We start from the raw sequence: 22,061 nt of genomic DNA, 5'->3' as shown, positions 1-22,061 counted from the left end.
GCCTGGTTACTCCCCTGTTCTCTGCTGAGAAACAATTATTATCAGGAAAGTGGCTGATAACAGCGGGAAGCTGCACACTGCTGTAATGTCCTAGACGGAGGGGTGAGCAGTGAAAAGCAGCTTCTGTCACAACGGACCCCTGGATAATGTCTCCCTGTCTGCAGTCAGATGTGAGGAGGTGTGAACTGCTCACAGCTTCTAGTAGTAGCATCCAGTCCCCTAATAATGTGTCACATGACTACTACAAGCAGGCCACGCCCCTCTTCTCAAGATGGCTGTTCCTTACAGCAGAAGCAGCACTTGATGTATGATGTAATGACCCAGGATGGGAGGGGGAAGATCTGAGGGAGCACGGAATTACAAGGGTTAAAAAGATAATTAAAGCACACTGGACATCTCATCTTTATAGTGTGTATGAGTGCAGGAACAGTACAAACATTTTTTATCTCCCCGGAGCACCCCTTTAAGGCAGGTTATAATGAAAACAGAGACTCAAATTATTACTACACCAAAGAAATATTAAGAGCAGATATGATACTTCAAATCTTAAAAAAAAAAAAAAAGACTCAATTCACATGTCAAGTCCAAGATGACAATGTGGGTGGGCTAGATCCAGATCCGATCATAAATCATATGTCAGTGATCACTGCAACTAGCAAATACACTCACACAACAAAACTGTAAAAAATAATGGACTGCCATTCATAAAAAATGTAAACATTTTTTAATCGAAGAGGAAGGAGGGCATCTTGAAAGACCAATCTAAATATGCTTAATATAGCAGGTGCTGGTTACTTACCCACAAAGTACCCAATGAGCGTGCAATGGAAGTAGGAAACCTTCTGCATTCGTCCCGAAATGTTGGCGGTCCCCTGTGCACCACAAGAATCAGTTGTCGCCTGTTTCTTGTAGTTGTCATAACGCAGAACGAAACAGAGAAGTAGTCCTGGCATTACAATGTCCCCTATGCCAAGCATGGAAAAGTGGCTGCCTGTAGAACTGCACAAAGACAGTAGTAAAGAATTGTAAGGATGCACAAACAGGATTGGATTCATCTACAACAGGCATTGCTGGATCTAGAAAGCAGAAGGCATTTCTCAGTAAGAGAACCTTACCTAGGAAAAACGAGTTTTCCTGGCAGTGACAGGCGAGGTATGTCCCTACCAACATTAGGGCCAAGATGGAGCTTCCTTGACAAGACATCCAGAGGATTATCAGCAGGTTGTGTTGCCACCTTGACCATCACATTGCTGTTAAATATGTAGGCAGAAAAGAAGACCTGCAGAAGAAGTACATGGTTAAACCATATGCAAATATCGTGTGCAAGATGCCTTATAGCAGATACTTAAGGTACCTTCACACATAACGATATCGTTAAGGATATCGTTGCAACGTCATGCTTTTTGTGACGTAGCAACGATCCCGCTAACGATCTCGTTATGTGTGACAGCGACCAACGATCAGGCCCCTGCTGGGAGATCATTGGTCGCTGGGGAATGATCAGGACCTTTTTTTGGTCGCTGATCACCCGCTGTCATCGCTGGATCGGCGTGTGTGACGCCGATCCAGCGATGTGTTCACTTGTAACCAGGGTAAACATCGGGTTACTAAGTGCAGGGCCGCGCTTAGTAACCCGATATTTACCCTGGTTACCATTGTAAAAGTAAAAAAAAATAAATAAAAACAGTACATACATTCTGATGTCTGTCACGTCCCCCGGCGTCCACAGGGTTAAAACTGCTTTCGGCAAGAGCGCTGCTAATGCACGCGCTCCGGCAGAGAGTTTCCCTGCACTGACTGTCAGCGCCGGCAGTAACAGCGGTGACGTCACCGCTGTGCTCTGCTTTACAGCCGGCACTGACACAGTCAGTGCAGGGAAGCTCTCGGCAGCAGCACGTGCATTAGCAGCGCTCTTGCCGAAAGCAGTTTTAACCCTGTGGACGCCGGGAGATGTGACAGACATCAGAATGTGAGTATGTAGTGTTTTTTTTTTTACTTTTACAATGGTAACCAGGGTAAATATCGGGTTACTAAGCGCGGCTCTGCACTTAGTAACCTGATGTTTACCATGGTTACCCGGGTGCTGCAGGGGGACTTCGGCATCGTTGAAGACAGTTTCAACGATGCCGAAGTCTTTCCCCTGATCGTTGGTCGCTGGAGAGAGCTGTCTGTGTGACAGCTCCCCAGCGACCACACAACGACTTACCAACAATCACGGCCAGGTCGCATTGCTGGTCGTGATCGTTGGTAAATCGTTTAGTGTAACGGTACCTTTAGACCTTGAAGGCCTCCCACCCAGCCAATCAATTCTGAAACTTTGCACTGATGAAGGGCAAAAACCTTGTAACTTCTGGAAATGCACACCCCATGAATTGTTACATGGAGACGGCCAAAAATGTGGTCGTTACCCGCGGTTTATCCACATTGTGGGGCTCAGAAGAGAGCGTGTGGAGTTGGGGGGGATTTTTATTTGGAGGAGGGCGCCTTGCTGTATTTACAGAGCTTATGTGATTCAAGTAATGTGGAAATACCTTTGAATTCTATTCAGGAAGACAGAACTGCATGGGGTCCTTGTTTTTGAGAAATAAATTTTAAGTGGTAACATATTGGATTACATAATCTTATGCTGAAAGTGATACAAGATGTTAAGCTCACATTTATCCTATATGCTCTATGTTAAGCATGTATGTTGGGGCTTCCATTTAAATACCCCCAAAATTAAGTTCAGACAAAACTTCTCACTATAGTGAGACAGATGGAGTCACTTTGGACTCCGCTTGGTGTATGCTCCTTTTAGGCATGCACACAGCTCTGGTCAACCACACTTGTGTGCGCTAAAAAGATGCTTTGTTTACTGTGCGGTATAAGTGATAAGACTGCTATATTCCTCGAGTCGCGCTAGTACAGCGATACTAGATTTCAATTTTTCTTTTGCTTTGCTACTTGTACACACATTTTCATTAAAAAATGTTTTTAATCACCATATTCTAAGAGCTATAATTTTTTATTTTGGGGGCAACAGCTGTATAAGGGATTTTTGGGGGGTGCATAACTTTTTTAGCTTTTTATTCGGATTTTTTTTTTCACGCTGAATGAACAAAAATCAAGCAAATCAGTTTTTTTCCGGTATAAAGTGATAAAACAGTATGATTATAGCAATAACAGATTTATACAGGTTTTGTTTTTCACGATACACAAGATTTCATAGAAATGTGGTCTTTGCATTGCCATATTCTGAAAGTTCAAACTTTGTTGTTTCAGGTTAACTTAAGGTTTCCATGGATACCATTTGTCTTTATTATTTTAGGTACAACTTTCTGCCAGTCCTTTATTCCATCTTTTGTCTGTCAGAATGAGTAAAAAGTTCACTTTTTGGTGTTTATGGATTTTTTCTTTTTTACAGTGTTTTTAATGCCCGCCGGTAAAAGATGTATACGTGGTCAAATCCCTTCTCTCCACTGCATTGTTGATATTTGGATTCAGGATCTTTAGAGAGCCCAATATGCATATTTCCCCTTCAACTAAAGGAGCGGCAATAGAGACTCTTCATGTTTACTTTTCCCCCTCTTTGACGGTGCTCAATCATAACAAGGTTGCTCATGGGGTGGGAAAGAGAAGCAAAGTCCCACAGGGAAGGCCAAAACTGGCATCTCCAAAATAATCTGCTTAGACTTTATGTACCTCACTTGTCAACACCGAGAAAACCCAACTGCTGTCATTTTCTGCTAATGCGGTGACGCGAGAAGAGGAAAGCTGCCATGTGAGAATGATGATCATCATCATGAGAGCAGGGCTTTTCAGATACCTACTACAAGTATCGAGGAATAAGGAGGTTGACAGTTTGCCCAAACACCTGTAGTAGGTCCTAAGCATTGTATGTGACAAATGCTGATCCCAACATGATTTTCAATATTCCTGGGCTCCACGTCACAGCTCTTCTCGTCCGTCGGCGCAGTTAAACAGGAAATGACGAGTTCTCTGCATGGTCGAATGAGACACATCGAGTCTCACCAAATCACACTGAAAATGCCATTTTTGATTTTTTTTTTTAAAAGGTTATTTGCATTTTCCGCCTCTCTATGATGCTGCCTTTTTAGGACCAGGCAGTGTCATAGAAGGTAATCATTAAATGTCCATTGGCTGCAGGTATAATTGCCTATAGGGTGCGAGAAATGCAGAAGCCCATATCTCCATAACGGAGTAGAGAGTAAAAGATGTTCAATCAGCTCTGCAGCCAATTTATGATGGGAATGGAAATTATGAATAAACTAGATGGTGGCCCGATTCTAACGTATCGGGTATTCTAGAATATGCATGTCCACGTAGTATATTGCCCAACCACGTAGTATATTGCCCAGCCACGTAGTATATTGCCCAGTCACGTAGTATACAGCACAGAGCCACGTAGTATATTGCCCAGCCACGTAGCATATTGCCCAGCCACGTAGCATATTGCCCAGCCACGTAGCATATTGCCCAGCCACGTAGTATATTGCCCAGCCACGTAGTATATTGCCCAGCCACGTAGTATATTGCCCAGCCACGTAGTATATTGCCCAGCCACGTAGTATATTGCCCAGCCACGTAGTATATTGCCCAGCCACGTAGTATATTGCCCAGCCACGTAGTATATTGCCCAGCCACGTAGTATATTGCCCAGCCACGTAGTATATTGCCCAGCCACGTAGTATATTGCCCAGCGTCGTAGTATATTGCCCAGCCACGTATTGCCCAGCCACATAGTATATAGCAGAGCCACGTAGTATATTGCCCAGCACAGAACCACGTAGTATAGAGACTTAAAAAACAAACAAACAAAAAAAAAAAACACATATACTCACCTATAGCCCGTTGAAGTCCTGCTATACTTACCCTCCGTCGCCTTTCTCGCTCCTCTCCACGCTCCCGGCACCGCTCCATTGCAAGCAGCAGCTTGCGGTCCCGTCCCAGGGTTGGTGTGAGCAGGACCTATGATGACGTCACGGTCACATGACCGACCGTGACGTCACGGCAGGTCCTTGTCCCACACCAGCCCTGGGATGGGAGCGGAACCTGCTGCTTGCAATGGAGCGGTGCCGGGAGCGTGGAGAGGAGCGAGAAAGGCGGCGGAGGGTGAGTATAGCAGTTTTTTTTTATTATTATTATTATTTTTAACATGACATATTTTTACTATTGATGCCGCATAGGCAGCATCAATAGTAAAAGGTTGGGGACACAGGGTTAATAGCGGCGGTAACGGAGTGCGTTACCGCCGGCATTAACCCTGTGTTAGCGGTGACCGGAGGGGAGTATGGAGCTTGTGGGGAGCGGAGCGCCGGGGACACAGTGCGGGGAGCGGAGCGCCGGGGACACAGTGCGGGGAGCGGAGCGCCGGGGACACAGTGCGGGGAGCGGAGCGCCGGGGACACAGTGCGGGGAGCGGAGCGCCGGGGACACAGTGCGGGGAGCGGAGCGCCGGGGACACAGTGCGGGGAGCGGAGCGCCGGGGACACAGTGCGGGGAGCGGAGCGCCGGGGACACAGTGCGGGGAGCGGAGCGCCGGGGACACAGTGCGGGGAGCGGAGCGCCGGGGACACAGTGCGGGGAGCGGAGCGCCGGGGACAGTGACTGCGGGGAGCGGAGCGCCGGGGACAGTGACTGCGGGGAGCGGGCGCCGGCCATTTTCTTTCGGACTGTGACGGTCGCTGATTGGTCGTGGGTGTTTTGCAGCGACCAATCAGCGACTTGGATTCCCATGATAGACAGAGGCCAGGACCAATGAATATCCGTGACAGAAGGACAGACAGACGGAAGTACCCCTTAGACAATTATGTATATAGATAGAAGTAGCGCTGGTCCTCTTAAAACCCTCTATAAAAAAATATATGTTTTTTTAAGTTTTAATGAGGACAACAACCATTTATTTTTGGAGCTCCCCAATATTTTGTCATTTCAAAATGTAATTATCAACATGACAATTTTCTTTTATATGTACTTGAGCAATACAATGGTTGTCAAAGTGGGGAGAATCACAAGGTGCCAACTATGTTACCTTGACCACTTCATGGTCAAACGTGTGGACCAACTGGCTCAGACAATGCAGTCTTTGCTTATAACTAATGTGATGGTCCATCAACAAGTACGAGGAACACATTTTTAGGGAATAAAAACACCCATAAAGCTTGTCAAAATGACAATAAGTTAGGAAAGGCACAAATTTACATCCTTCATGTCGTGTAATAAGAATAGTCTGTAGCTGACAGCATTGTAGAGTAGGTCCATCGGCACTTTGTGAGGAGTTATTATAATGTGTTTTGTCATAGGCTTGCAGTCTAACATTACTGATTTTCTATATGAGCATCATTTAAAACATGTTTTTCTATATTATTGGAGCAACATGATGCTCATTGTAGAGTCTTGGACACCAAGTAAAAATGCTGCTCAAAACACTGCTCTTCATTCCGCAACTGAGTGCTTGCACTGATGTTTCTACTCAATATTATGTTTTTGGACTGGTAAACCACACTGAGTGGAGCACGGACTCATTGTTTTTTTATTGAGCCAGTACATTGCTGTGCACTAGAATTGGGCGTGCAATTTCAGGACCTTGCACCTCCAACAATCAGCAGCACATTGCAGCCCCTACAATATATAAAAATTTGGGTGGAAATGGAGGGACAAATCTAAAATCTAAATCAGAACAATTTTTTTTATTGTTGATCCAGTTCTGGAAGGCTATGTGGTTAGTTTAAGTGTAAATTTGGTCGGAGATTCCCTTCAATCGCTGCAGGATAGAATAATCATCAGACTAACTATATAACTCTGCATATTTCATACCACATTTATTGTAAAACAGATAATCTTTTGAAATTAACAATTCTGCTTACCCAAAACACATCATATATAAGTAGCCCCGAAAGTAAAAGACAGGAAACCTTCAGGCTAGGCAGGCGGACAAAGGCGATCATTGCTACACATAGTCCCATTGCAAGGGCTGGAAAGAGAAACAAAGTGGTGGATTGTTCAAACCGGCTTCTTCAAAAAGGAATTCATGCAATGTGTTACGACAGTGGTAATGTGCACTACCCAACTACATCATGTTGTACAGACAAAGGCTAAAAAAATCTTTAAAGGGAATTTGTCAGCAGGTTTTGCTATGTATTCTGAAAGCAGCAGAAGACTGAGGATGAGACACAGAATTCAGGATGTGTCACTTGTCAAAGTGTGCTTTTTACTAACTGTGAAGGATTTATCACTAAGATTAACATTGCTGGACAACACAATGATAAGGCTACTTTCACACTAGCGTCGTGCACTGCACGTCGCAATGCGTCGTTTAGGAGAAAAACGCATCCTGCAAAATTGCTTGCAGGATGCGGTTTTTTCTCCATTGACTAACATTAGCAACGCATTGCGACGCTTTGCCACACGTCGCAACTGTCGTGCGACGGTTGCGCAGTGTTGTGGCGGACCGTCGGCAGCAAAAAACGTTACATGTAATGTTTTTTGCTGTGTTGTGTTTGCCATTTCCGACAGCGCATGCGCGGCCGGAACTCCGCCCCCACCTCCCCGCAACTCACAATGGGGCAGTGGATGAGCTGGAAAAATGCATCTGCTGCCCCCGTTGTGTGGCGCTTGCACAGTATGCGTCGGTACGCCGGGCCGACGCTAGTGTGAAAGTAGCCTAAGCAGCTCACTGTCTATGGACTTTGTACACAGAGCCTGGTGTGTGTGTGTGTGTGCGGCGTGGTGGGAGTGGGGGGTTAGCTTTTTCAGCTCTGCTTCATTCTAAATCTAAAAGCTCTAATTGTGTGAGTACGGCTGCACCTAGTTATGGAAGTGATACATCGTTGGATTCAGCATCTCTTTGCCTACATCAAGCTGCTCTCAGATGAGGTAACAAAAACCTGCTGACAGACTCCATTTAAAACGGACCCAAGGTTATTAGCTAAAAATCTATGGTTTCCCTACGTTGGTGCCCCACATAACATGTGAGATGTCTTTGAGAAAGAAGGCAAGAAAACTCACCGTCCATGAGCAGCCAGTGGCCTGTCAGTACCCAAATAAGAACTAGCATTACAGAAAGAGAAAATGATAGCAGCTCTGCCACTGTAAACCGGCCACAGCATCCAAAGGAAATCCTGAGAAACAAAAATGGAAACATTGGTAGACTATTGCGATGTACCTCACATTTGATAAGCTTTTATCTTGTGCATTTAATGTGACCTTGTATTCAAGAAGCTGCAAAAAAACAAACAAACAATGCCCAATATCTTATTCTGTTGGAATTCTCTTCTATATTTAATTCAAGCACAAAATACAGCCATTTTAGGGAACATGTACTAAGCTTAGATGCTGAGGGTGCTTTCACACTGTGCTCAGACACTCATACAGCTGTTTCATCTCGACTTTTGTCCGAACCAACAGACAGCCGGCTTCCTGCAGACACAGTTGGCTCCCCGTCAACAGAACAGATCATATGAGCAGCTGCCGCTCTGTGAGGTGAATTCAGCGGACGCAGCCGAATCGTGGGCAGGAGCGGTTTATGTTGGTAGAGATCAGCACCGGACACAGACAGGTAGTTAGGAAACACCCGGTTGTTAGTACTTTGGCCTATACAGATAAAATATACCATACTACTCCTTTTAATAAGGGGCAGATTGAAAACAAAACTTTGCAACTGAGAACAAATGACATGATTCAAATCCACAGAATTCATGGATGCATACTCACTTATTCTGAGGAGAGCAGGGCCTGGTTAAATACTGGCACATAGGGAGCAAGAGAAATGCAAATGCTATTGTTGCGAGAACTGAAAGAGAAAATGAACATTAAATTCTTTCTTTTTTACATTTGTGTTAAATTATCCCTCTGAACAAGAAAATTACTCACCTGCAGTGCAAATAGTGAACACCACCTGAACAGAGTCAAAGAAGAAGAACATGACCAGAAGAGAGACAGAGGCGCCAATAGGAAGGAACAAAGCCTGAGTAGAGTCAATAGTCTGGATACCTGTAGAAGAGCAAGCTTGTTAAATTCCCAAAATGATTCACCATCTCTGAAGGACATGCATTTTTCATTTACTATCCTTAGCTGGTTACGCCAAAATGCTGAATAAGCAATTCCTATTCACAGCAATACACATGAACCTACAGCAACATCTTATCTCCACAACAAAGGAATTAAGGTACCGTCACACATAACGATATCGTTGCTTTTTGTGACGTAGCAACGATATCGTTAACGAAATCGCTATGTGTGACAGCGACCAACGATCAGGCCCCTACTGGGAGATCGTTGGTCGCTGGGGAAAGTCCAGCACTTTATTTTGTCGCTGGATCTCCCGCTGACATCGCTGAATCGGCGTGCGTGACGCCGATTCAGCGATGTCTTCACTGGTAACCAGGGTAAATATCGGGTTACTAAGTGCAGGGCCGCGCTTAGTAACCCGATGTTTACCCTGGTTACCATTGTAAATGTAAAAAAACAAACACTACATACTTACATTCCGGTGTCTGGTCACGTCCCTCGCCTTCAGCTTCCCGCACGGACTGAGTGCCGGCCGTAAAGCACAGCGGTGACGTCACCACTGTGCTGTGCTTTACGGCTGGCCGGCGCTCACCAGTCAGTGCGGGAAGCTGACGGCGAGGGACCTGACCAGATACCGGAATGTAAGTATGTAGTGTTTGTTTTTTTACATTTACAACGGTAACCAGGGTAAACATCGGGTTACTAAGCGCGGCCCTGCGCTTAGTAACCCGATATTTACCCTGGTTACCAGTGAAGACATCGCTGAATCGGCGTCACGCACGCCGATTCAGCGATGTCAGCGGGAGATCCAGCGACAAAATAAAGTGCTGGACTTTCCCCAGCGACCAACGATCTCCCAGCAGGGGCCTGATCGTTGGTCGCTGTCACACAGAACGATTTAGCTAACGATATCGTTGCTACGTCACAAAAAGCAACGATATCGTTGACGATATCGTTATGTGTGACGGTACCTTAAGGAACATGGGAGCTTAACATGTCTAATAACTTCCTAGCCCTCCCTCCAAGCGTCGGGGGAGAGCCAGGCAAACCCATACACCGCCAACCAGTCTTGCCAAGATGGTTTGCACCCAATCCACCTAAATCAATCACCTGAGTGATGCTTTAATAAATAAATTTGTACATGAGCTTATATAATAATCTAGATTATGGGAAAAAGTACCGGACATTTTCTGCAAGAAATCCTCATGCGTTTTTTTGTGTGTTTTTTTCCACTATTTTTTTTTAATGCATTAAAATAGCGGGAAAAAACGAGAAAAATCTGAACATGCTGCGTTTTTTTTACCGCAATGCGTTTTTTTCGCGGGAAAAAAAAACGCATCGTGTGCACAAAAATTGCAGAATGCATTATAATTGATGGGATGCATACGTATGCGTTTATGCGTTTTTATTGCGAAAAAAACGCAACGTGTGCACACAGCCTTACACTAAAAATGCAGTTTTATGTATAAACGAAAGTAAACAAAAACATGCATGTTTGTGATCTCCGTACCCGTAATGACCCATACTATAAAACTACCATAAACCATACAATGAATGCAATTTAACAGAAAATAAAAAACCAAGCCAAAATGTTTTTTTTTTTTTTTAATGATCAAAAAGGTCTATAGAAAAAACAATATGGTATTACTAAAAATGTCATCGCATCCTGCAAATAATGCAGCCCTCCAAATTCACATTAATTTTTATGTAAGGCCCAAGTACCCTGCAGAGTTTGAGACTCCTGATCTAAATAGTTGCCATCTACTTCATTTAACACAGAAAACTTTGCCCCATCTAGAAAAGTACTAATATCATTTTCTGTAGGATGAACCTATGAAGAATAGAATAGCACATAAAACATAAAATACATTAAGGATCTTGTTTACAGTGTCACCAGTACTATTCCTTACTAGCAATTAAATAAAATGAACCACTTGTTCCCCTTCTTCAAAAAAGGATGATTTTTGAAAGGCTCTTTTCCTTTCTATTTTTGTGTATATACAGGTCCTTCTCAAAAAATTAGCATATAGCGTTAAATTTCATTATTTACCATAATGTCATGATTACAATTAAACTTTCATATATTATAGATTCATTATCCACCAACTGAAATTTGTCAGGTCTTTTATTGTTTTAATACTGATGATTTTGGCATACAACTCCTGATAACCCAAAAAACCTGTCTCAATAAATTAGCATATCAAGAAAAGGTTCTCTAAACGACCTATTACCCTAATCTTCTGAATCAACTAATTAACTCTAAACACATGCAAAAGATACCTGAGGCTTTTATAAACTCCCTGCCTGGTTCATTACTCAAAACCATGTCAAAAGATACCTGAGGCTTTTATAAACTCCCTGCCTGGTTCATTACTCAAAACCATGTCAAGAAGGCCATCATTGACACCCTCAAGCAAGAGGGTAAGACCCAGAAAGAAATTTCTCAACAAATAGGCTGTTCCCAGAGTGCTGTATCAAGGCACCTCAATGGTAAGTCTGTTGGAAGGAAACAATGTGGCAGAAAACGCTGTACAACGAGAAGAGGAGACCGGACCCTGAGGAAGATTGTGGAGAAGGACCGATTCCAGACCTTGGGGAACCTGAGGAAGCAGTGGACTGAGTCTGGTGTGGAAACATCCAGAGCCACCGTGCACAGGCGTGTGCAGGAAATAGGCTACAGGTGCCGCATTCCCCAGGTAAAGCCACTTTTGAGCTACAGAGAAGTAGCTGTTGCTAAGTGGTCCCAAGTACTTTTTTCTGATGAAAGCAAATTTTGCATGTCATTCGGAAATCAAGGTGCCAGAGTTTGGAGGAAGACTGGGGAGAAGGAAATGCCAAAATGCCTGAAGTCCAGTGTCAAGTACCCACAGTCAGTGATGGTGTGGGGTGCCATGTCAGCTGCTGGTGTTGGTCCACTGTGTTTCATCAAGGGCAGGGTCAATGCAGCTAGCTATCAGGAGATTTTGGAGCACTTCATGCTTCCATCGGCTGAAATGCTTTATGGAGATGAAGATTTCATTTTTCAGCACGACCTGGCACCTGCTCACAGTGCCAAAACCACTGGTAAATGGTTTACTGACCATGGTATTACTGTGCTCAATTGGCCTGCCAACTCTCCTGACCTGAACCCCATAGAGAATCTGTGGGATATTGTGAAGAGAAAGTTGAGAGACGCAAGACCCAACACTCTGGATGAGCTTAAGGCCGCTATTGAAGCATCCTGGGCCTCCATAACATCTCAGCAGTGTCACAGGCTGATTGCCTCCATGCCACGCCGCATTGAAGCAGTCATTTCTGCCAAAGGATTCCCGACCAAGTATTGAGTGCATAACTGAACATTATTATTTGATGGTTTTTTTGTTTGTTATTAAAAAAAACTTTTATTTGATTGGATGGGTGAAATATGCTAATTTATTGAGACAGGTTTTTTGGGTTATCAGGAGTTGTATGCCAAAATCATCAGTATTAAAACAATAAAAGACCTGACAAATTTCAGTTGGTGGATAATGAATCTATAATATATGAAAGTTTAATTGTAATCATTACATTATGGTAAATAATGAAATTTAACACTATATGCTAATTTTTTGAGAAGGACCTGTATACAACAGTGATTAAAAATGCAATTGGTTTGCATAAAAATTGAATATGACATTAAAATTTCAATTTTATTTGCAGAAAAATCTTACATTTTAACCCCTCCGTGACCTTAGACGTACTATCCCGTCGAGGTGCCCTGGGCTTATCTGACCCTGGACGGGATAGTACGTCATAGCCGATCGGCCGCGCTCACGGGGGGAGCGCGGCCGATCGCGGCCGGGTGTCAGCTGCTTATCGCAGCTGACATCCGGCACTATGTGCCAGGAGTGGTCACGGACCGCGCCTGGCACATTAACCCCTGGCACACCGCGATCAAACATGATCGCGATGTGCCGGCGGTGCAGGGAAGCACCGCGCAGGGAGGGGGCTCCCTGCGGGCTTCCCTGAGCCCCCCGCAGCAACGCGATGTGATCGCGTTGCTGCGAGGGTCTCACCTCCCTCCCTGCTCCCTCCAGCCCCGGATCCAAGATGGCCGCGGATCCGAGTCCTGCAGGGAGGGAGGTGGCTTCACAGAGCCTGCTCAGAGCAGGCACTGTGAAGGCTGCAGCGCTGCATGTCAGATCAGTGATCTGACAGAGTGCTGTGCAAACTGTCAGATCACTGATCTGTGATGTCCCCCCCTGGGACAAAGTAAAAAAGAAAAAAAAAATTTCCAAAATGTGTAAAAAAAAATAAAAAAAAATATTCCAAAATAATGAAAAAAAAAAAAAAATTCCCATAAATACATTTCTTCATCTAAATAAATAAAAAAAAACAATAAAAGTACACATATTTAGTATCACCGCGTCCGTAACGACCCGACCTATAAAACTGTCCCACTAGTTAACCCCTTCAGTAAACACCGTAAGGAAAAAAAAAAAAAAAAACGAGGCAAAAAACAACGCTTTATTATCATACCGCCGAACAAAAAGTGGAATAACACGCTATCAAAAGGACAGATATAAATAACCATGGTACCGCTGAAAGCGTCATATTGTCCCGCAAAAAACGAGCCGCCATACAGCATCATCAGCAAAAAAATAAAAAAGTTATAGTCCTGAGAATAAAGCGATGCAAAAATAATTATTTTTTCTGTAAAATAGTTTTTATCGTATAAAAGCGCCAAACCATAAAAAAATGATATAAATGAGGTGTCGCTGTAATCGTACTGACCCGAAGAATAAAACTGATTTATCAATTTTACCAAACGCGGAACGGTATAAACGCCTCCCCCAATAGAAATTCATGAATAGCTGGTTTTTGGTCATTCTTCCTCACAAAAATCGGAATAAAAAGCGATCAAAAAATGTCACGTGCCCGAAAAGGTTTTCAGTAAAAACATCAACTCGTCCCGCAAAAAACAAGACCTCACATGACTCTGTGGACCAAAATATGGAAAAATTATAGCTCTCAAAATGTGGTATTGCAAAAAATATTTTTTGCAATAAAAAGCGTCTTTCAGTGTGTGACGGCTGCCAATCATAAAAATCCGCTAAAAAAACTCGCTATAAAAGTAAATCAAACCCCCCTTCATCACCCACTTAGGGAAAAATAAAAAAAAAATTATTTATTTCCATTTTCCCATTAGGGCTAGGGTTAGGGCTAGGGTTAGGGCTAGGGTTAGGGCTAGGGTTGGGGCTACAGTTAGGGTTGGGGCTACAGTTAGGGTTAGGGTTTAGATTACATTTACAGTTGGGAATAGGGTTGGGATTAGGGTTAGGGGTGTGTCAGGGTTAGAGGTGTGGTTAGGGTTACCGTTGGAATTAGGGTTAGGGGTGTGTTTAGATTAGGGTTTCAGTTATAATTGGGGGGTTTCCACTGTTTCGGCACATCAGGGGCTCTCCAAACACGACATGGCGTCCGATCTCAATTCCAGCCAATTCTGCGTTGAAAAAGTAAAACAGTGCTCCTTCCCTTCCGAGCTCTCCCGTGTGCCCAAACAGGGGTTTACCCTCACATATGGGGTATCAGCGTACTCAGGACAAATTGGACAACAACTTTTGTGGACCAATTTCTCCTGTTACCCTTGGGAAAATACAAAACTGGGGGCTAAAAATAATTTTTGTGGGAAAACAAAAAGATTTTTTATTTTCACGTCTCTGCGTTATAAACTGTAGTGAAACACTTGGGGGTTCAAAGTTCTCACAACACATCTAGATAAGTTCATTGAGGGGTCTAGTTTCCAATATGGGGTCACTTGTGGGGGGTTTCTACTGTTTAGGTACATTAGGGGCTCTGCAAACGCAATGTGACGCCTGCAGACCAATCCATCTAAGTCTGCATTCCAAATGATGCTCCTTCCCTTCCGAGCCCTCCCATGCGCCCAAACGGTGGTTCCCCCCCACATATCAGGTATCAGCGTACTCAGGACAAATTGGACAACAACATTTAGGGTCCAATTTCTCCTGCTAACCTTGGAAAAATACAAAACTGGGGGCTAAAATATAATTTTTGTGGAAAAAAAAATATTTTTTATTTGCATGGCTCTGCGTTATAAACTGTAGTGAAATACTTGGGGGTTCAAAGCTCTCACAACACATCAAGATGAGATCCTTAGGGGGTCTACTTTCCAAAATGGTGTCACTTGTGGGGGGTTTCTACTGTTTAGGTACATTAGGGGCTCTGCAAACGCAATGTGACGCCTGCAGACCATTCCATCTAAGTCTGCATTCCAAATGGCGCTCCTTCCCTTCCGAGCCCTCCCATGCGCCCAAACGGTGGTTCCCCCTCACATATGGGGTATCAGCGTACTCAGGACAAATTGGACAACAACTTTTGGGGTCCAATTTCTCCTGTTACCCTAGGGAAAATACAAAACTGGGGGCTAAAATATAATTTTTGTGGGAAAAAAATTTTGTTTTATTTTTATGGCTCTGCATTATAAACTTCTGTGAAGCCCTTGGTGGGTCAAAGTGCTCACCACACATCCAGATAAGTTCCTTAGGGGGTCTACTTTCCAAAATGGTGTCACTTGTGGGGGGGTTTCAATGTTTAGGCACATCAGTGGCTCTCCAAATGCAACATGGCGTCCCATCTCAATTCCTGTCAATTTTGCATTGAAAAGTCAAACGGCGCTCCTTCCCTTCCGAGCTCTCCCATGCGCCCAAACAGTGGTTTACTGCCACATATGGGGTATCAGCGTACTCAGGACAAATTGGACAACAACTTTTGGGGTCCATTTTCTTTTGTTACCCTTGGTAAAATAAAACAAATTGGAGCTGAAGTAAATTTTTTGTGTAAAAAAGTTAAATGTTCATTTTTATTTAAACATTCCAAAAATTCCTATTAAACACCTGAAGGGTTAATAAACTTCTTGAATGTGGTTTTGAGCACCTTGAGGGGTGCAGTTTTTAGAATGGTGTCACACTTGGGCATTTTCTATTATATAGACCCCTCAAAATGACTTCAAATGAGACGTGGTCCCTAAAAAAAAATGGTGTTGTAAAAATGAGAAATTGCTGGTCAACTTTTAACCCTTATAACTCCCTAACAAAAAAAAAATTTGGTTCCAAAATTGTGCTGATGTAAAGGAGACATGTGGGAAATGTTACTTATTAAGTATTTTGTGTGACATATCTCTGTGATTTAATTGCATAAAAATTCAAAGTTTGAAAATTGCGAAATTTTCAAAATTTTCGCCAAATTTCCGTTTTTTTCACAAATAAACGCAGGTACTATCAAAGAAATTTTACCACTATCATGAAGTACAATATGTCACGAGAAAACAATGTCAGAATCACCAGGATCCGTTGAAGCGTTTCGGAGTTATAACCTCATAAAGGGACAGTGGTCAGAATTGTAAAAATTGGCCTGGTCATTGACGTGCAAACCACCCTTGGGGGTAAAGGGGTTAATGTCATTAATGTCTAATGATCTTAGGTGCTCTGTATATGGAGTCCGCAAACTATTCTAGGAATATCTGCGCTCCAGGAGGCAAACAGTTTTCCCATCCTTCGCGAGTCTCGCTGTGTGGCTAAGTACCGTATATACTCGAGTATAAGCCGATATTTTCAGCCCATTTTTTGGGGCTGAAAGTCCCCCTCTCTGCTTATACTCGAGTCATACCCAGGGGTCGGCAGGGGAGGGGAAGCGGGGGCTGTCTAATTATACTCACCTACTCCTGGCGCGGTCCCTGCACGTCTTTTCCCCGGCGCTGACAGCTTCTTCCTGTACTGAGCGGTCACATGGTACCGCTCATTACAGTATTGAATGTGCGGCTCCACCTCCCATAGAGGTGGAGCCGCATATTCATTACTGTAATGAGCGGTAACGGTGACCGCTTAGTACAGGATGAAGCTGCCGGCGAACAGACGTGTAGGGACCGTGCCAGGAGCAGGGGAGTATAATGGGGAGGGGAGCGCTGCACGATATTCACCTGCTCCTCGTTCTGGCACCGCTCCGTCTTCAGCAGTGACGCTCAGGTCAGAGGGCGCGGTAACGTGGTTAGTGCGCACCCTCTGCCTGAACGTCAGTGCAGGAGACGCTGAAGATGGAGTGGCGCCGGAACGATGAGCAGGTGAGTATTGAAAGTGCCGGGGGCCTGAGCGACGGAGAGGTGAGTATGTGATTTTTTTTATCGCAGCATCAGCAAATAGGGCAAGTGTCGTTATGGCCCCATAGATGCTCCATACAGTTTGCGCAGCACTGTATGGGGCCATAACGTTTGCGCAGCACTGTATGGGGCCATAACGTTTGCGCAGCACTGTATGGGGCCATAACGTTTGCGCAGCACTGTATGGGGCCATAACGTTTGCGCAGCACTGTATGGGGCCATAACGTTTGCGCAGCACTGTATGGGGCCATAACGTTTGCGCAGCACTGTATGGGGCCATAACGTTTGCGCAGCACTGTATGGGGCCATAACGTTTGCGCAGCACTGTATGGGGCCATAACGTTTGCGCAGCACTGTATGGGGCCATAACGTTTGCGCAGCACTGTATGGGGCCATAACGTTTGCGCAGCACTGTATGGGGCCATAACGTTTGCGCAGCACTGTATGGGGCCATAACGTTTGCGCAGCACTGTATGGGGCCATAACGTTTGCGCAGCACTGTATGGGGCCATAACGTTTGCGCAGCACTGTATGGGGCCATAACGTTTGCGCAGCACTGTATGGGGCCATAACGTTTGCGCAGCACTGTATGGGGCCATAACGTTTGCGCAGCACTGTATGGGGCCATAACGTTTGCGCAGCACTGTATGGGGCCATAACGTTTGCGCAGCACTGTATGGGGCCATAACGTTTGCGCAGCACTGTATGGGGCCATAACGTTTGCGCAGCACTGTATGGGGCCATAACGTTTGCGCAGCACTGTATGGGGCCATAACGTTTGCGCAGCACTGTATGGGGCCATAACGTTTGTGTCTATGGAGCATCTTATGGGGCCATTATTAACCCCTTCATGACCCAGCCTATTTTGACCTTAAAGACCTTGCCGTTTTTTGCAATTCTGACCAGTGTCCCTTTATGAGGTAATAACTCAGGAACGCTTCAACGGATCCTAGCGGTTCTGAGATTGTTTTTTCGTGACATATTGGGCTTCATGTTAGTGGTAAATTTAGGTCAATAAATTCTGCGTTTATTTGTGATAAAAACGGAAATTTGGCGAAAATTTTGAAAATTTCGCAATTTTCACATTTTGAATTTTTATTCTGTTAAACCAGAGAGATATGTGACACAAAATAGTTAATAAATAAGATTTCCCACATGTTTACTTTACATCAGCACAATTTTGGAAACAAAATTTTTTTTTGTTAGGAAGTTATAAGGGTTAAAATTTGACCAGCGATTTGTCATTTTTACAACGAAATTTACAAAACCATTTTTTTTAGGGACCACCTCACATTTGAAGTCAGTTTGAGGGGTCTATATGGCTGAAAATACCCAAAAGTGACACCATTCTAAAAACTGCACCCCTCAAGGTACTCAAAACCACATTCAAGAAGTTTATTAACCCTTCAGGTGCTTCACAGCAGCAGAAGCAACAAGGAAGGAAAAAATGAACATTTAACTTTTTAGTCACAAAAATTATCTTTTAGCAACAATTTTTTTATTTTCCCAATGGTAAAAAGAGAAACTGAACCACGAAAGTTGTTGTCCAATTTGTCCTGAGTACGCTGATACCTCATATGTGGGGGTAAACCACTGTTTGGGCGCACCGGAGGGGCTTGGAAGGGAAGGAGCGACATTTGACTTTTTGAATCAAAAATTGGCTCCACTCTTTAGCGGACACCATGTCACGTTTGGAGAGCACCCGTGTGCCTAAAAATTGGAGCTCCCCCACAAGTGACCCCATTTTGGAAACTAGACGCCCCAAGGAACTTATCTAGATGCATAGTGAGCACTTTGAACCCCCAGGTGCTTCACAAATTGATCCGTAAAAATGAAAAAGTACTTTTTTTTCACAAAAAAATTCTTTTAGCCTCAATTTTTTCATTTTCACATGGGCAACAGGATAAAATGGATCCTAAAATGTGTTGGGCAATTTCTCCTGAGTACACCAATACCTCACATGTGGGGGTAAACCACTGTTTGGGCACATGGTAAGGCTCGGAAGGGAAGGAGCGCCATTTGACTTTTTGAATGAAAAATTATTTCCATCGTTAGCGGACACCATGTCGCGTTTGGATAGCTCCTGTGTGCCTAAACATTGGCGCTCCCCCACAAGTGACCCCATTTTGGAAACTAGACCCCCCAAGGAACTTATTTAGATGCCTAGTGAGCACTTTAAACCCTCAGATGCTTCACAAATTGATCTGTAAAAATGAAAAAGTACTTTTTTTTCACAAAAAAATTCTTTTCGCCTCAATTTTTTCATTTTCACATGGGCAGTAGGATAAAATGGATCATAAAATTTGTTGGGCAATTTCTCCCGAGTACGCCGATACCTCATATGTGGGGGTAAACCACTGTTTGGGCACTCGGCAGGGCTCGGAAGGGAAGGCGCGCCATTTGACTTTTTGAATGGAAAATTAGCTCCAATTGTTAGCGGACACCATGTCGCGTTTGGAGAGCCCCTGTGTGCCTAAACATTGGAGCTCCCCCACAAGTGACCCCATTTTGGAAACTAGACCCCCCAAGGAACTTATCTAGATGCACATTGAGCACTTTAAACCCCCAGGTGCTTCACAGAAGTTTATAACGCAGAGCCATGAAAATAAAAAATAATTTTTCTTTCCTCAAAAATGATTTTTTTTAGCCTGGAATTTCCTATTTTGCCAAGGATAATAGGGGAAATTGGACCCCAAATATTGTTGTCCAGTTTGTCCTGAGTACGCTGATACCCCATATGTGGGGGTAAACCACTGTTTGAGCGCACGGCAGGGCTCGGAAGGGATGGCATGCCATTTGGCTTTTTAAATGGAAAATTAGCTCCAATCATTAGCGGACACCATGTCACGTTTGGAGAGCCCCTGTGTGCCTAAACATTGGAGATCCCCCAGAAATGACCCAATTTTGGAAACTAGACCCCCAAAGGAACTAATCTAGATGTGTGGTGAGGACTTTGAACCCCCAAGTGCTTCACAGAAGTTTATAACGCAGAGCCATGAAAATAAAAAAAAAAAATTATTTTCTCAAAAATGATCTTTTAGCCTGCAATTTTTTATTTTCCCAAGGGTAACAGGAGAAATTTGACCCCAAAAGTTGTTGTCCAGTTTCTCCTGAGTACCGTGATACCCCATATGTGGGGGTAAATCACTGTTTGGGCACATGCCGGGGCTCGGAAGTGAAGTAGTGACGTTTTGAAATGCAGACTTTGATGGAATGCTCTGTGGGCGTCACGTTGCGTTTGCAGAGCCCCTGATGTGGCTTAACAGTAGAAACCCCCCACAAGTGACCCCATTTTGGAAACTAGACCCCCAAAGGAACTTATCTAGATGTGTCGTGAGCACTTTGAACCCCCAAGTGCTTCATAGAAGTTTATAATGCAGAGCCGTGAAAATAATAAATACGTTTTCTTTCCTCAAAAATAATTATTTAGCCCAGAAATTTTTATTTTCCCAAGGGTAACAGGAGAAATTGGACCCCAATAATTGTTGTTCAGCTTCTCCTGAGTACGCTGATACCCCATGTGTGGGGGTAAACCACTGTTTGGGCACACGTCGGGGCTCAGAAGGGAAGTAGTGACTTTTGAAATGCAGACTTTGATGGAATGGTCTGCGGGCGTCACATTGCGTTTGCAGAGCCCCTGGTGTGCCTAAACAGTAGAAACCCCCCACAAGTGACCCCATTTTAGAAACTAGACCCCCCAAGGAACTTATCTAGATATGTGGTGAGCACTTTGAACCCCCAAGTGCTTCACAGACGTTTACAACGCAGAGCCGTGAAAATAAAAAATCATTTTTCTTTCCTCAAAAATGATGTTTTAGCAAGCATTTTTTTAGATTCACAAGGGTAACAGGAGAAATTGGACCCCAGTAATTGTTGCGCAGTTTATCCTGAGTACACTGATACCCCATATGTGGGGGTAAACCACTGTTTGGGCACACTTCAGGGCTCGGAAGTGAGGGAGCACCATTTGACTTTTTGAATACGAGATTGGCTGGAATCAATGGTGGCGCCATGTTGCGTTTGGAGACCCCTGATGTGCCTAAACAGTGGTAACCCCTCAATTCTACCTCCAACACTAACCCCCCCACACCCCTAACCCTAATCCCAACTGTAGCCATAACCCTAATCACAACCCTAACCACAACCCTAATTCCAACCCTAACCCTAAGGCTATGTGCCCACGTTGCGGATTCGTGTGAGATATTTCCGCACCATTTTTGAAAAATCCGCGGGTAAAAAGGCACTGCGTTTTACCTGCGGATTTTCCGCGGATTTCCAGTGTTTTTTGTGCGGATTTCACCTGCGGATTCCTATTGAGGAACAGGTGTAAAAAGCCGCGGAATCCGCACAAAGAATTGACATGCTGCGGAAAATACAACGCAGCGTTTCCGCGCGGTATTTTCTGCACCATGGGCACAGCGGATTTAGTTTTTCATATGTTTACATGGTACTGTAAACCTGATGGAATACTGCTGCGAATCCGCAGCGGCCAATCCGCAGCCAAATCCGCACCGTGTGAACATAGCCTAATTCTAAAGGTATGTGCACACGCTGCGGAAAACGCTGCAGATCCGCAGCAGTTTCCCATGAGTTTACAGTTCAATGTAAACCTACGGGAAACAAAAATCGCTGTACACATGCTGCGGAAAAACTGCACGGAAATGCAGCGGTTTACATTCCGCAGCATGTCACTTCTTTGTGCGGATTCCGCAGCGGTTTTACAACTGCTCAAATAGAAAATCGCAATTGTAAAACCGCAGTGAAATGCGCAGAAAAAAACGCGGTAAATCCGCCATAAATCCGCAGCGGTTTAGCACTGCGGATTTATCAAATCCGCAGCGGAAAAATCCGCAGAGGACCAGAATACGTGTGCACATACCGAAACCCTAACCCTAGCCCTAACCCTACCCCTAACCCTAGC

General features: G+C 44.2%; 1 protein-coding gene across 1 annotated transcript in view; it reads right to left on the bottom strand.

The window, feature by feature from the left end:
* The window catches only part of SPPL3 (signal peptide peptidase like 3), a 129,517-nt gene that overhangs the window by 2,976 nt on the left and 104,480 nt on the right, over positions 1-22,061 (bottom strand). Inside the window, exons 4-9 of the mRNA XM_069757952.1 lie at positions 8,872-8,991; positions 8,713-8,791; positions 8,008-8,120; positions 6,867-6,973; positions 1,116-1,279; positions 800-999 (exon numbers count right to left, since the gene is read on the bottom strand). Coding sequence (XP_069614053.1) covers positions 800-999; positions 1,116-1,279; positions 6,867-6,973; positions 8,008-8,120; positions 8,713-8,791; positions 8,872-8,991 — 783 coding nt within the window. The remainder of the gene's footprint in view (positions 1-799; positions 1,000-1,115; positions 1,280-6,866; positions 6,974-8,007; positions 8,121-8,712; positions 8,792-8,871; positions 8,992-22,061) is intronic.

Source organism: Ranitomeya imitator, chromosome 1 (assembly GCF_032444005.1).
Source record: "Ranitomeya imitator isolate aRanImi1 chromosome 1, aRanImi1.pri, whole genome shotgun sequence".
Lineage (NCBI taxonomy): Eukaryota > Metazoa > Chordata > Amphibia > Anura > Dendrobatidae > Ranitomeya > Ranitomeya imitator.
This window is presented reverse-complemented; position numbering and strand designations above follow the sequence as displayed.